Consider the following 14,395-nt stretch of genomic DNA (forward strand, 5'->3'; position numbering starts at 1 on the left):
AGTTTTTGGGCTTTTCCACAGACCTATGTCATAAAAGTATCATAGATATCATGACACTTACAGCAATACAAAGTTCAAATGATTACAGTTGCAAACAATACAGCTCTTCCTACAATAACACAGGCAAACAGATAGTTGTACTTTTATGATATGTATTTAAGTTTAGTGCTTCGGAACATTAAAAAATATATATATTATGTGAGAGTTTAGGGTCTTCATGTTAACATTTTGCTAAAATATTTTATGTACAATAGTTACCACTGAAGATATTAAAATTAGAAAATTCATCAGAAGTAATTATACTGATGAATGTGGAGTATTCTAGCAGAAAAGTATTACAGGTTTTTTTCTTAATCCTTCCGAAGGGAATATCAACAATGACTTCTTACTGGACATTACATAGGCCTATGCAGCAGTATGGTACCTTTCATATCTGCTCATAAAGTAAGTCATAGGACTACTTTACATCAACAAATCAAGACCATGTTTATATACTGTACTTCTTCCTCTCTAAATAGACTTTTGACTAATGGAGTTTTAGATCACCATTCTTCTATCCTGAACTTAACCCAACAATAAATTGTACCTACATCAATCAGTCATGTGTTCACTCACATCGTTAGGTAGAGCCGAGCATAAGTACTTGAATTAAAACAAATACAGTTATTCAAAATTGCCATCCAGTACACTGTGTTGATAACCATTTTTATGCAATTAAACCAACTACAGTATCAATACTTTCGATCATGGAAAATGAACTTATTAATAATAAGGCTGTGGATTACAAAATGTAATACAATGCCCGTTACTTTAGAGTGCAGGTTTATTGAATATAAGAAGAAACAAATTATCTTTAAATCACTATAATAATGATTTATTATTAAACAGTATCCTCTTTATTCAATACCTTATGGTATAATGTGAATTTAAAAAACTTAAATTTCACATTTGTCACGTCTTCAGAATTTGGATCTCTGAGGAACGTCAAGTGAAGATTTTGCGCGATGTGCAGTTCCTGAAAGAGCTTCCAAAAAATGTGGATGGACATCGTTATGAAGATTTCCACCCACAACAGATGACCAATATCGTCCAGACTGTTAACAATCTGAGCGGTGATACGATAGCAGAGGAATATGTGTCAGCAATGGAAACATTTGATGTCGTGGTGAACATGACCTGATCAACATTCAAGTTCAGCAAGGTCATATACAACCAAATTTGACAGATTCAGAGGATGAACTGGACTTCTTGGCCTTCATTGTGAATCCAGGTCCAGTTGAAGTTACATTGACAAAGTGCAGGCCAGGCATGGGAAAACCAGGCAGACCAAGGAAGCACCAGGTTACTGAAGATGAAGTCAGAAATCATCCAGATGTCGCTTACATAGTGGAAGTTCCCATTAAGTCTGCATTCTCTGGGACCATAACCTATTAATAAGGCTGTGGATTACAAAATAAAATATAATGCCGTTACTTGAGAATGCGTGTTTCTTGAATACAAAAAGGAACAATTTAATACAATGAAACTATTGGAAACTACTTGACTTGTTCAGACAAGTCAATTGACCAGCACGAACTGAACTGAGCAAAAGATGGCTGCTCATAACCAAAGAGAAAACACCAAAGAATACTAGGTGGCAGCACTAGAGGGTGGCTTGATTTGATTCATATTTAAAAGACTTACCTTGTTAGAGCATTTTCAACCACTCTCAGCAACTACAAATTCTTTAGAGAGCCTGCTCAGTTAGTAACATCAATGGCAGCACAACAGATATTATGTATATTGAATTTCCTATCTGGTCTTCTTTACATCAATGAATTAACTCCATGTATAAACTTCTTCCTCTCTGAATAGCCTTTAGACAGTTGCTGAGGACAGCTGTGCACAAAGTGGCAGATGGAACTCAAATGAGGTCATTCATTTACCACTATGAAAAGCAGTAACAGTTAGTTTAATTTGTGATATTTGAAGCCATTTTCTTTTCAGTTCTGACTCAGTTAAAAAAAGAAGAGTTGGTTTAATGTAAAAGAATAGTTGGTTTAATGTCACAAAATCAAACAATTGATAATCTCTTTGTTTATATGGTTTTTAAAAAGGTTATCTTATTAATGTGAAATACATAAATTTAAACTATTACCAATTTACCAAATTAACAAATTAATATTACAGGTAACCATATGAATGCGATATTTGCTGCACCCATTTAGGGACAGTAGAGAGCAGGAGACACCCCAGGGGTGCTCAGTAAGGATTTGGCATAAATGGCAATGGTATTCAAAGTGGCAGGAGAATAACGATAGGTTTGGCGATAAAAACGTCGATATCAATGGAAATTGAACATCCAATTTATTCAATAGGAAAGGAAAAATTTCTTGCCATTCTGACTAACTGTGATTATAAATATGATCACTACATTAATTTTAACTTTACTAAGGCTCTTGAAGCAACATAAAAATATTCCAAACAAATGGGATGGTACAGGCAAATTATTTATCCTAATCATTTTAACGGAATTGATTGATAATTATAATTTGTTTTAGTAGATTGTAAACAATTACATGAATTGAGTCTGGAGAAATGAGGCTGTCAAGGTAAAATTCACAAACAAATCTGAAAAATACACTGAATTTTAGTCAGGAAATTGAAATCTAAAATATTTAAATATTCAAAGAACTGAATTTTCTTATGATGAAATTTAGATTGAAATTACATCATGGGAATTCATAAATGAAATTGATTATAATTTTATTTTATTTGAATATGCTTTCAAAATAGTCAAAATTAAATCAAGACATGCAACTATATATCTGACCGAATGATTATCAATTATTTAATTAAGTGATTAATCATTTAACATTAAGTGGTCACTTCAAATAAACTGAAATAATTAACACTTCTTCCAAAACCAAAATTCAGCAATTCTGGAATATGGACAGCAATGTAGATCATAATCCTAAACATAAAAACATAAATGACCTGCCTACATGGCATAACACACACGTATCTGAAATAAATCACACTTCCAAGTATCTCCAATAACTACATATATATCTCAACTCTACAATCTAACTACTAAGGATACTACACAGAAGAGCTATCTACAATATCTACAAGTTATGAAACAGTACTCACACTCTCCAATCAACTTAACTTCGATGTGGCTATGCAAATGATGAACATGGAATTTAACACGTGGTCCTGGGTTTGTGCGATTATGAGTTAAGTTCACTTGAAATTGAACTAACACATGTTTTAAATTATTAATCATAGAAGAATCTATGCCATAATCCAAATATTCCTCAGTAAATAGCCAACATATACAGTACACTTGTAACTTATTACAACTGTCAATAACTTCATATCAGGATAAATTCATTTTCACAGTAATGAATTCAGGATTTAGGAGCACAACTGGAAGACTTATTATTATTAAAAGACCATGATCACGTGTACATGAAGACACTACTATTTATCACCTCTGACATTCAAATGTCGAATAATCTTCTAATATTACGTCACTAAGAACATGCCAGAATTCAATTATCTGAGGATTATTATCACATCCATTAATAATTCATTAATTCAATAAGTTCACTCAAAAGACTCACAATATCAACCACTATAATCCATTACAGTATCTCACATAAAACATGTGGTCAGGAAAATCACAAAGTATCACACAAGAAATAATAATTTGTTGAAATCTGACAGTCGTATCATATACTTTCATTCAAGTAATCCAAAATTAAATGATTACTTGATCTCTGAACAAATATCCCAATGACACTAAGTTCAATCACCACGAGGTATAACTATAAGCTCCAAATATTACCGAAAATGATCGATCGAAAATGGAAAATATTACCACATTAGATTCCTATTACATATGTCAATTCACAAATATCATAATATTCTTTAAATGTTTAAAGATGATCACGATGATACACAGATAAACTTTCAATGATTCATCACTGTCATGAGTAACGTAACATGTGGTTAGGAAAATCTGCAATTCCAAATTACTCAAATGTCCAAACGGAAATCCACATTTCAACACATTTCATCTGGAGAGTAATTAATAGAAGAAATGTAAGAAATAGAGCAAATGATAAGCTACAAGACCACACCACAAGAGAAAATAAGAAATAGACAACTACATAGAACAGATATTTAGTATAAGATATAATCAACTTAACTTAAACTGTAGACTTCATGTTGAGTGATGGGAAGTCATCCATAATTGACAGGTTTAAGGTGGATGTCCCTGCATTTCTTCTCCATTGGCAATGGTCTGATAATTTAGTAGCTCACAGTGGAATACATGTTGAACACGGCAACGAAATCCATCCTTGTGTTTTGCTGATTGTAGAGGTCCTCTTCACGGCTGCAGTTCCGTAGTAATTCACTAAAACTTGTACAAGACAATTAGAAATAATCCTGGGCACAGTTCCTTTCAATATCATGAAATGATACGTACTTTCTTACTAATAATTGGAATGGAGTGGCGTATGGCTTTTAGTGCCGGGAGATCCCAGGAAGGGTTTGGCTCGCCAGGTGCAGGTCTTTTTATTTGACTTCCGTAAGTGACCTGCGCATTGTGATGAGGATGAAATAATAATGAAGATAACACATACACCCAGCCCCCGTACCAGGGAAATTACCCAATGTTGGTTGAAATTCCCGACCCTGTCGGGAATCGAACCCAGGACCCCTGTGACCAAAGGCCAGCATGCTAACCATTTAGCCATGGTACTAATAATTAATCACATTCAACATCTGTTGGTTAAGTAGTTTTATGTTTGAGTTGCAGAAACAAGCACACTTCTATAAGCTCTCGTCTAGCATCGAACAGGTTGCCTCACTGTCCACTGTGACGGTCAGGGTTGGAATGAGAGCTCGTAGTGACATTCTGAATCGAAGTGAGAGTCGTGGCGACATTCTAGATCAGAATGAGAATGAGCACATGTACTGCTTCGTTTAAGTAGAGCACCTTCCCCCACTAGTCATTGGAAACACAGGTCCAATTCAGATACTGAATTCTTGTATAATCATCTGATTTAATTAGCGCTAAAATCACACGTAATTTGTCAGAAAATTAAGTATAAATTACATTCTTCATGCTGTAATTTAGATATGCCTTCATTATCGCTCTATGACCTAGTTTCATATTGGCACGTGGATTTGTAGTTATGGTAAATCGCACTGTTAACTCTTCCTGGTGATATCTTACATTACCCTTTCTTTTATTAGGTGCGAGTCAGCTGTTGGGGTGCATGGTTTATTTATTTCTTTTTGTGTTCGGCTGGTCTGTCTCCTCTCGATCGATAACATTTTGCCGCTCCAGTAAGACAAATAAGAACACGTGTCACGCCGACAAAAGAGAGGTCAGGTGTTGTACACTTGAATAAAGCAATACTTGGTCATTTGAAAAGAAGCATACTGTCACAATACTAAACCATAACTAGTGTTTGATGTATTCATAAACCTATACTTTCCACAGTCTCAAATCTGGCAAACAATTGCATACAAATATTCTGTCACAGCAACTTTCATTTACCCTTTCGTCATAGCATAAATTATACTTTATAAATAATGGAAAGGAAAAAAAGTACACAAATCAAATCTTATGTCAAAGGAGAGGAACACAAATAGGAACACATGACTAAATGCAATGGATAAACATAAAAACAAAATGAAAAGACAAGGTTAATCACATCTTCACACACTGCCATCATCATAATAATGGGCTGCCACCTCACCAATCCTAGTTCTTCGACATTCATTTCTTTTAAATCCCTGATGAGCTCATTTCTGCTTCCTGCCTTCATCAGGAAGATAGGCATCAATACTCATTGAGGGGTGAGAGGCTATCTTGACAGATCTTCATAAATTCAACATTTAATAATAAGAGCAAGTATAAAATAGGTTGATGTCAGAAATCAGTTTGAAAGATGCCGGAATGCTAGAATTTTTTCCTGCAAGAATTATTTATATACCAGTAAGTTAACATGTATTAAGTTGTCACACATTCTTACATACCTTCAATCCAATATTTAAACAGACTTCTGACTGACTCATGCATGCACGCCAATAATGGAAATTTCTTGCTTCATTCTTATTACTATTTATGATTTTCATTATCCTGAACTTCAAATGCTTAATAGGAAAAGGACTGAGACAAGTTGAATTGGTTGGTTACATCAGTTATGTAAATATAACATTGCTTGAATTTCTAGCAGCATTATAAAGTGATGCATGTGATACATAAGCAAATTTGATAGGCCTATCTAATGAAATATATTTTCGTACATTTTTAGGGACACCTTCTCCTCGCAAGAAAAGAAACAACTCCACACCAACAAAGAAGAACATTGCTGAAAAAAAGCAAATTTTACAACAGTTAATCTCACCTTCCATCAATCAACAGCCACGCAAAGTGAGTTTAGGTGAACTTATCCAACTAAGTGAGCGCAAACTGAAACAGAATGGTGAAAATACATCAGGAGGTGAGGGTGATGAAAAGGAAACAACCTTGAGTGAAGGTGCAACAGCACTTGTTGCATCATCAGCATCACGTTCTAGCATTGATGCTAAGTTAGAAAAGAAAGTTACTTTTGCAAGACTTCTCAGCAAGGTATCAGCTGAAATGAGTTCCAGCTCTGAAGTTGAGATGGGAGCTGGAGCTTCAAATCTCACACGCCACCCGCAACTTTCAGGACTACCACGCTCTGCCTCCACTCCTCCATCCCCTGCTGTTGATCAAAGATCACCACATAGTACTAGTAGTAACCAAGGCAGTGACTCAATGTCCAGCCTGGATGTTACCCTTCCTCTTTCCACTGGGACAACTGTTTCGGAGCTACTTGCTAACAGACGACCGAATCGTCTGCTACAAGGAGGACGACCAGTCAAAAATACTAGTGCAGACTCTATCTTGGCTATGTTCCGAAACTTCTCATCTGCTACAGCTGTAACTAATAATCAAAGATTGTCACCCTCAACTACTCCTACAGCATCTAGTCCACAAGATGATGTTGCAGGCTCTGATGAATCATCAACATCTTCCATTCCAACACCTCTTTCCTCATCCAGTCTAACGCTTGACTCACCACCAATGACACATCATTCAGTCTTCCGTCATAGCAACACTATTGAGGTTCCAGTCCTCGATGCACTTAGTGCCCACAAGAGTGCACCATGTGGAAGTAACCTCCTTCATCCACCTACTATTTTGTTGGAAGTGCCAAGTGCTGGCAGTAGCAAGTGCCTTTCCCCCATCCATGAGGTGCCTACACCCCTATCAACACCATTACCATCACCTGCAATTACTCCTGTAATGCCAAGATGCAATATTCTAGGGCGAATGTCCAGAGATGAGGATATAAGGCCACAACCACTGCAGTTACCAGCAATTATGATCACCACGAGTGAACCAGAGGAAGAGGCTGAAGAAGAGGAGGCTAACCAGTCAACAGAGACAGGAACTGTATCTACCATTCCTAAAGACAAGAAAGATCCATCAGAGGGGGAGAATACATGCAGGATGCCAAGGACACTCACTTCAATTCCATTCAGATTCAAGGTATGCAAGTTATCTCTAATGTGTTTACTTTATTATTATTATTATTATTATTATTATTATTATTATTATTATTATTATTATTATTACTTATGAGTATATACATTGTCCAAATTATAGACTAGTTAGGAAATAAGCATAAGCATGATATATTCAACTGAAACTTATTTATGAGAGATCGTTATGCAAATAAAAGACAAAGTGTTAGGTAACAGAGATCCACAGGATAATGACGTACTGACACTGACTTCAAGTACTGTTCCATATGGACCAGTTAGAGTGATGCTCCACATGATCTTTTATGTTATCAGGTCTCCTACATAAAAGAAAATATGAAAACTAATTTGCCTGTTGGCAGAGAAGCAAACTGATTTTTGAGTTCAGGTACATTCACGAAGATCAAATTTGTTACAGGAATTTTTGAAAATAATAATAATATGGTAAGAATAAGTACAAGAACAAGAACAATGTAGTTGTTCATTGAATATGTTCCTGAGTAACACTAGTTATATATGGTCCTGAGCGTCAGGATACCAGTTGCTATGGAATAGGAGTGGGCATCATGGACATTATCTGAGTATTGCACCTCCTTGTGTTAAGGTTCCACTGGTTGTCTCTAAACCACTAGACTGAAAACAAGCAAAGCATGTTTTATACGACTGTTAATATCATGATCATAGCCATGGGACTTCCAGTTTTTATGCTGAATTTAAACCATCAGCATATGACTTTATATTTCAAAATTCCAAAATGAATTCGACAAAATCTGAACTGCAGATACTATGGTAAGAAATAGTCACTATGCCACTCTTCCACCAGAGTGATCTGGGACCATGGTATGAGTAAGTAAGGACAGCAACCTGCATCACAGATTTTTAGGTTCATGTCTACAGTGATTTTAGGAAGCTTCTGACCAATGAGAGTGAAGGAGTCTCATTTCTATTTGACAGGCCAAAGACTCCCTGAAAATGACTGAGCAAATGAAGTGGGATTCATTGGAGTTGTGGAAGAAAGAAACCACAACTGGCCAAGTCAGGAAAGTTGACATGTCTGGGTGTGTTAGAAGTTAATGATGTTCTCCATAGAAGAAACAGATCAGGATGAGATAGACAAAATATTTATGCACTGAGTGATGTAGTCAGGGTCTACAGCAAGTATAGTGTAATGTTATTCAAGGTGACCATATTTTCAAAATAAAAAACCGGGACACTTGTATATTTGCAAAAAGAACTTAAATATCTATAAGATAGGTTGAGATAAATATGGCAGTGCCAAAATGTATTTACTTACCTTATAACTTTCAATCAATTTCAACATTTTCTATTTTACATTTCTTGGAATCATGTATATCTGACAACAGTTTAGATTCTTTTTGAATCCAGTCTTAAAAATCTACACAAGTAAGATCAGGGACTTTTAAAAATTAAAACTGATTTAAATAAACTAAATGAAGCCATGTTTGCCTCATCATTTCAATAAGCATTCATAAGACTAAATACTCCTACCTCTGCTGCAACTTGTAGTTCTTCTTTCCTTGCAAAAATAGGCTTGAGAAATTATGCTTTTTTTACAATGATGTAACTTTGCATTTTTATGTTTCTTCTTGCTTATATTGATGTCTGCTCTCCCACTATCTATTGAAAATGTGGAGTTACACGACATACTGTAATGGTTATTGAAATATAAATACTGAAATTAATAATGAGAATGGGTGCCATCTGCAAAATACCTACTTGCAGAAATAAATAATTTGGTTGAGCATGAACAAACTCCTTCTCCCAAAGAGACAGTCATCATGTTGACGAGGCCTCAAACTTGCTTCAATACCTTACCTGCTACTATCTGACCCTGAAAATAAATTTGGGTAGTATGCCAAGTTTTTCTTTACTCCACCAGTAAAAGATTTACCGTAAGTTTCATTACATTAAATTATTCCTGAAACAAAACAAAACAAAACAAAACAAAACAAAACAAAACAAATCAAAACAAAACAAAACAAAACAAAACAAAACAAAACAAAACAAAACAAAACAAAACAAAACAAAACAAAACAAAACAAAACAAAACAAAACAAAACAAAACACAAAACACAAAACACAAAACACAAAACACAAAACACAAAACAAAACAAAACAAAACAAAACAAAACAAAACAAAACAAAACAAAACAAAACAAAACAAAACAAAACAAAACAAAACAAAACAATAATCATCACATGGTGAGACCAACTCCTCTTGCCACTTACAAAAAGAACTCAGATCTGCAGTCTAAAAAATAATGTACAATTTACCAACAATTTAGTTACACTCAATCATCACCATCATCATCACCATCATGATCATCATCGTCATTTTACAGTTCCAGTTTCCTGGGTTCTGTTGGCGAGCCTCTTCCATTGTGTCTTATTAAGATATGTTCTGTTATTGATGACGTCCTCCAGTGTCCTTCCCCAATCTGCAATGTCCATTTTTACAATGTCCATCCAGTGGGTTCTTTGTCTTCCCACCATCCATTTACCTGCCACATGTCTCTCCAAGTTAACATATGCTGTCCTTGTTGGCTCCATCCTCATTACATGCCCAAACCAATTCAGTCTGGACATGCTGACCCAATCTAACAATGATGTCTCAATCCCAGCTTCCTTCCTAACCACATCATTCCTTAACTTGTCCAGTTTGGTTTTTTAATTGTGGACCTAAGGAACTTCATCTTGGCTGCCTGCCACCTTAATGAGTCTTTCTTAGTGAGGGTGCAGGTTTCAATACCATAGGTTAAGACTGGTATGAAGTACTGACTGAACATCACTAGCTTTGATTTTGTTGGTACTTTGGGATCCCAGAGGAGTGTTTGTACTTGCTGGTAAAACTGAAAGCTCTTCTGCACTCTATTTGCCACCTCCTTTGTGGCTCGTGTATCTCGAGATATTACACTGCCGAGGTATGTAAAGCTTTCCACACTTTCTAGTGGATGGTTTCCTAGCATGATGTTCGCTGGTTATCCCTCTCTGTTTATTGCCATCACTACTGTTTTGAGTTTGCTTATCCTGTGATTGAATTCCTGGAACTTAACCTTCCATTCATTGAGTCTCGACTGTACTTCTCCCTCGGTTTCTTCCCAGATCATAACATCATCAGCGAAGGCCATTGCATTTAGTTCACCAGAGGTTTTCTTGATGTTCTTCATTATGTCATCCATGATGGTGATAAATAATAATGGGGATAGTGCACTGCCTTGCTGGACTCCACTTTCAGTCTTGAACCAGGATGAATGTCCAACACCCAATCGCACACAGCTGGTATAGTTCTCATACAGCATCTGAACTTTCCTCACCAGTCCCTCTGGCACATTCCTTTATCTCAGGCATTCCCATATCTTGTCTCTTGCAATGCTGTCATATGCCTTCTCAATGTAAAGGAAAACCATGAACAGATCTTTGCCCTTTTCCTATTACTTTTCCATTGACGTACAAACACTGAAGATTAGGTCTGTTGTGGACCTGTTAGGCCTGAAACCATACTGTTCCTCTTCAAACTGTGACTCTAAGATGACTCGCAATCTGCTCTCTAAGATTTTCTCAAGAATCTTAAGCCCATGAGAAAGGAGTGTTATTTCCCAGTAGTTCAGCATTTTTGGTGACATCCTTTATTAAACAAGGGCATAATGACACCCTTCCTCCAATCAGTAGGTATCTTGCTATCTTTCCAAACTGCATTGAGCACTCTGTGTAGCCACTGCAAACCCTGGACCACTGCTGCTTTAATCATGTCCGTACTGACTTTATCGATTTCTGGAGATTTCCCTTGCGGCATCTTCTTAAGGGCTGCTTCTTTTTCTGCCCATGTAATGGGAGGTTCCTCTGTGCAGGTTTCAACAACTGGTTCTTTTGTTCTCTGATCTGCTTCTGTCCTGTTCAATAGGTGATCAAAATGATTCCTCAGAACTTCTCTGATGTCCTCTTCTTTCCTGGCCAGGTTTCCTTTAGGATCCTCAATTGCTTTGATGGTTTCAACTGAATTCCTTTTGTTTTTGATCACTCTGAACAATAGTTTCATATTGCCTCTGCTGTCTTCCTTCAGTTTTTGAGTAAATTTCTCCCAGCATTTTATCTTTTCCTCTTCTACTATTCTTTTAACTCTCAATTTGTTGTCCCGGTAAACTTGCTTGAGGTCTCTGATCTTCCCCTCATCTCTTACCTTTTATGACTTGGATTTCTCTGTATCTTATTCTTTTTGTGCTATGTTCCTTTCCTTTATTGAGGATCTTACTCTTTCATTCCACCAGGGTGTCTCTTTTTCCCTTACTTTCGGAGTTATCTTCTCGCAAACCTCTATTGCTTCTTTTTTCAAGGTGTTTTTAAATCTCGTCCACTCTACCTCACTATTCTCCACTTCTTCTGTAGGCAGTTGTCATCTTATACACTCAGTCTCCATATACATATTTCTCTTACACTTATTACATACCTCAAGGTAAGAGTCTAATAGGTACTGTTTGATGCTTCTAGGATTCCACTTTATCTAGTCAGAATAGGTGCAATGACCTTCCTTACACCTGGATGCCCCCTTCTTTGCAAAGGCCATCCCAAACCTTCATTACACACTTCCTTTTCACTGACACCTACAATCCTCCCAGCTTCCAACTACTATTTCCAAAGGTTGCTCGTGCTCCTCATGTTGCTCCAAGACATTATTGTATATGAATCACCTCTTTAGTTCCTTGTTCTGAAGGTTATTAACTGTGATTTTGGTTAATCACAACCATTTATCACAGCACACTCCCACTATACCATGTGAATCTATTCATACAATTTCACAATGTAAGATTAACTACTGTGGAATTAACGAACGATGAATGCCATGTCAAATCAATCAAAGAATGATCAAGTAATGAACTCTTGATCTATGATTTCATCGAGCAATAATCAATTCTGTGCACAACAACACATTAGCTCCAGATTACACATATAAACCACCAAACTCGCTGTGCATTCTCTTGGAGAATGAACGAGCAGATGAGTACCGCGTAGCGTCTTCCTCAGAATGCACAAAGAGAATGAACTTGGAATAACCTCACACTACAGTTTTAATGACTCTGTAATGCCTTCGTAATGAACTCGTCGCACACATGCACATGTATATATTTAGAATTGCTCAACGTGGCTGTAGCATCACCAAAAGTCCACTGGTAACAACACTCTAACTGAAACATCTTCAAGCATCTCTCAGTCAATGCAACCTAATTCAAAATTGGAGCTTTTGGATTGGTTACTGAGCGGCCATACGAAAGTTAGCGATCTCTAGCATTCATCCACATTGATGAATAACAATCTTCAGTATATACTTCCCGACTGTATCCCAGGTTTCCAAGCTACTTGTTACAACACTTTCAACTGACTTCATCCGCCTCTACCGATATAGTCACAGTTTCCCAATCTTGACCAATCTGCACCACTATACCATGTGTACAGATTTGTACCCAAACTGAAATGTATACTAAATGTAATGATGTACGAAGCATATTTTTTAAGTAAGTACCATTTTAAAATATGACCGCTGCAGCGCTTCGATCGTCATTCAGAGTATGTGCGCTCAGTGCATACATCTGTAGGCTAACCACAAATGCCATTACGGAAGCATTCGCCCGTATTTACGTTTGCTTGTGCATATTGAAATTGCCTCTGACAACTGATGGTCCTGCCGAATGTGAAGTACGCACTGTGATTCGATTTTTAAATGGAAAAGGCGTGAAAGCTGTTGAAATTCATTGGCAGATTAGTGCAGTGTCTGGGGAGAACACTCTACGAGCAAAGGAATGGTAAGAAAATGGGTTAGAGCATTTAAAAAAGGCCGTACTAATGTCCACAATGAGAAACATAGTGCAAAATGTTGATGCAAAGGTTCCAAAAAACAGATGCTTTACGATTTTGTTATTAAGTTATGAGTTGCCTGATATTTCAAGGAGTGTTCTTTATGAAATTGTGTCATGACGCTTAGATTACCAGAAGTTGTGCACACACAATCCAAAACAAACGGCTTGTCGTGCTCACAAAGGGATTCTTTTTGTTTAATGACAATGTGCGACCTCATATGGCTAATCGAACCCAAGATCTCATCGCTTCATTTGGTTGTGGACAATTTAATCATCCTCTGTATAATCGTGAACTAGTGTCTAGTGACTACCACGTGTTCCTGTGCCTGAAAATTCAGCTAGGATGTCAACGCCATGACGATGACGACCTAAAAACACTGTGCGGCAGTAGCTGGGACATCAGGCGGCAGATATGAGGATGGAAATCAGAAGCTGGCTTCACAATATGACAAAAGCCTAATATGCCCGGAACTTATGTTGAGAAGTAGTTTAAGGTACAGGCTTACATGTACAAAAAGAATTCTTTAAAAAATGCATTACTTCTTTTTCTATATCAAAACGATACTTACTTTAAAAACAACCTTGTACATATTCATTATTCCCCAATTACAAATTTCTCTTATAATATTAGGTTCTTACATCTTAACAAAATCACATGATTTTCACTATCTTACGAAAATTTCCTGACCTAAAATCAGGAGATTGTTATTTACAAACATTTCCTAACCTAAAATTGGAAGGTCATACTTGCATACAGTTTCAGTACACACAATTTCATCTTCAAATTTTGAATTTCGAAAATACGGAAAGTCCTGTTTGAGTTTATCAGGGAATGTACACTTTCATTTAGTCTTATTGGAAATACTTTACTTTCCTGAATATTCCATGGTTATTTATTTTATTTTCAAGTGGTGCTTTTTAACAAGATGTAAAGTTATTCTCTGCATGCG

The 14,395-nt window shown here is 36.5% G+C and overlaps 1 protein-coding gene across 1 annotated transcript in view; it reads left to right on the forward strand.

The window, feature by feature from the left end:
• Positions 1 to 14,395, forward strand: part of LOC136874512 (uncharacterized) — a 799,993-nt gene that overhangs the window by 716,741 nt on the left and 68,857 nt on the right. The window contains exon 19 of the mRNA XM_068227822.1: positions 6,318 to 7,582. Coding sequence (XP_068083923.1) covers positions 6,318 to 7,582 — 1,265 coding nt within the window. The remainder of the gene's footprint in view (positions 1 to 6,317; positions 7,583 to 14,395) is intronic.

The sequence above is a fragment of the Anabrus simplex genome, chromosome 5 (assembly GCF_040414725.1).
Source record: "Anabrus simplex isolate iqAnaSimp1 chromosome 5, ASM4041472v1, whole genome shotgun sequence".
Classification (NCBI taxonomy): domain Eukaryota; kingdom Metazoa; phylum Arthropoda; class Insecta; order Orthoptera; family Tettigoniidae; genus Anabrus; species Anabrus simplex.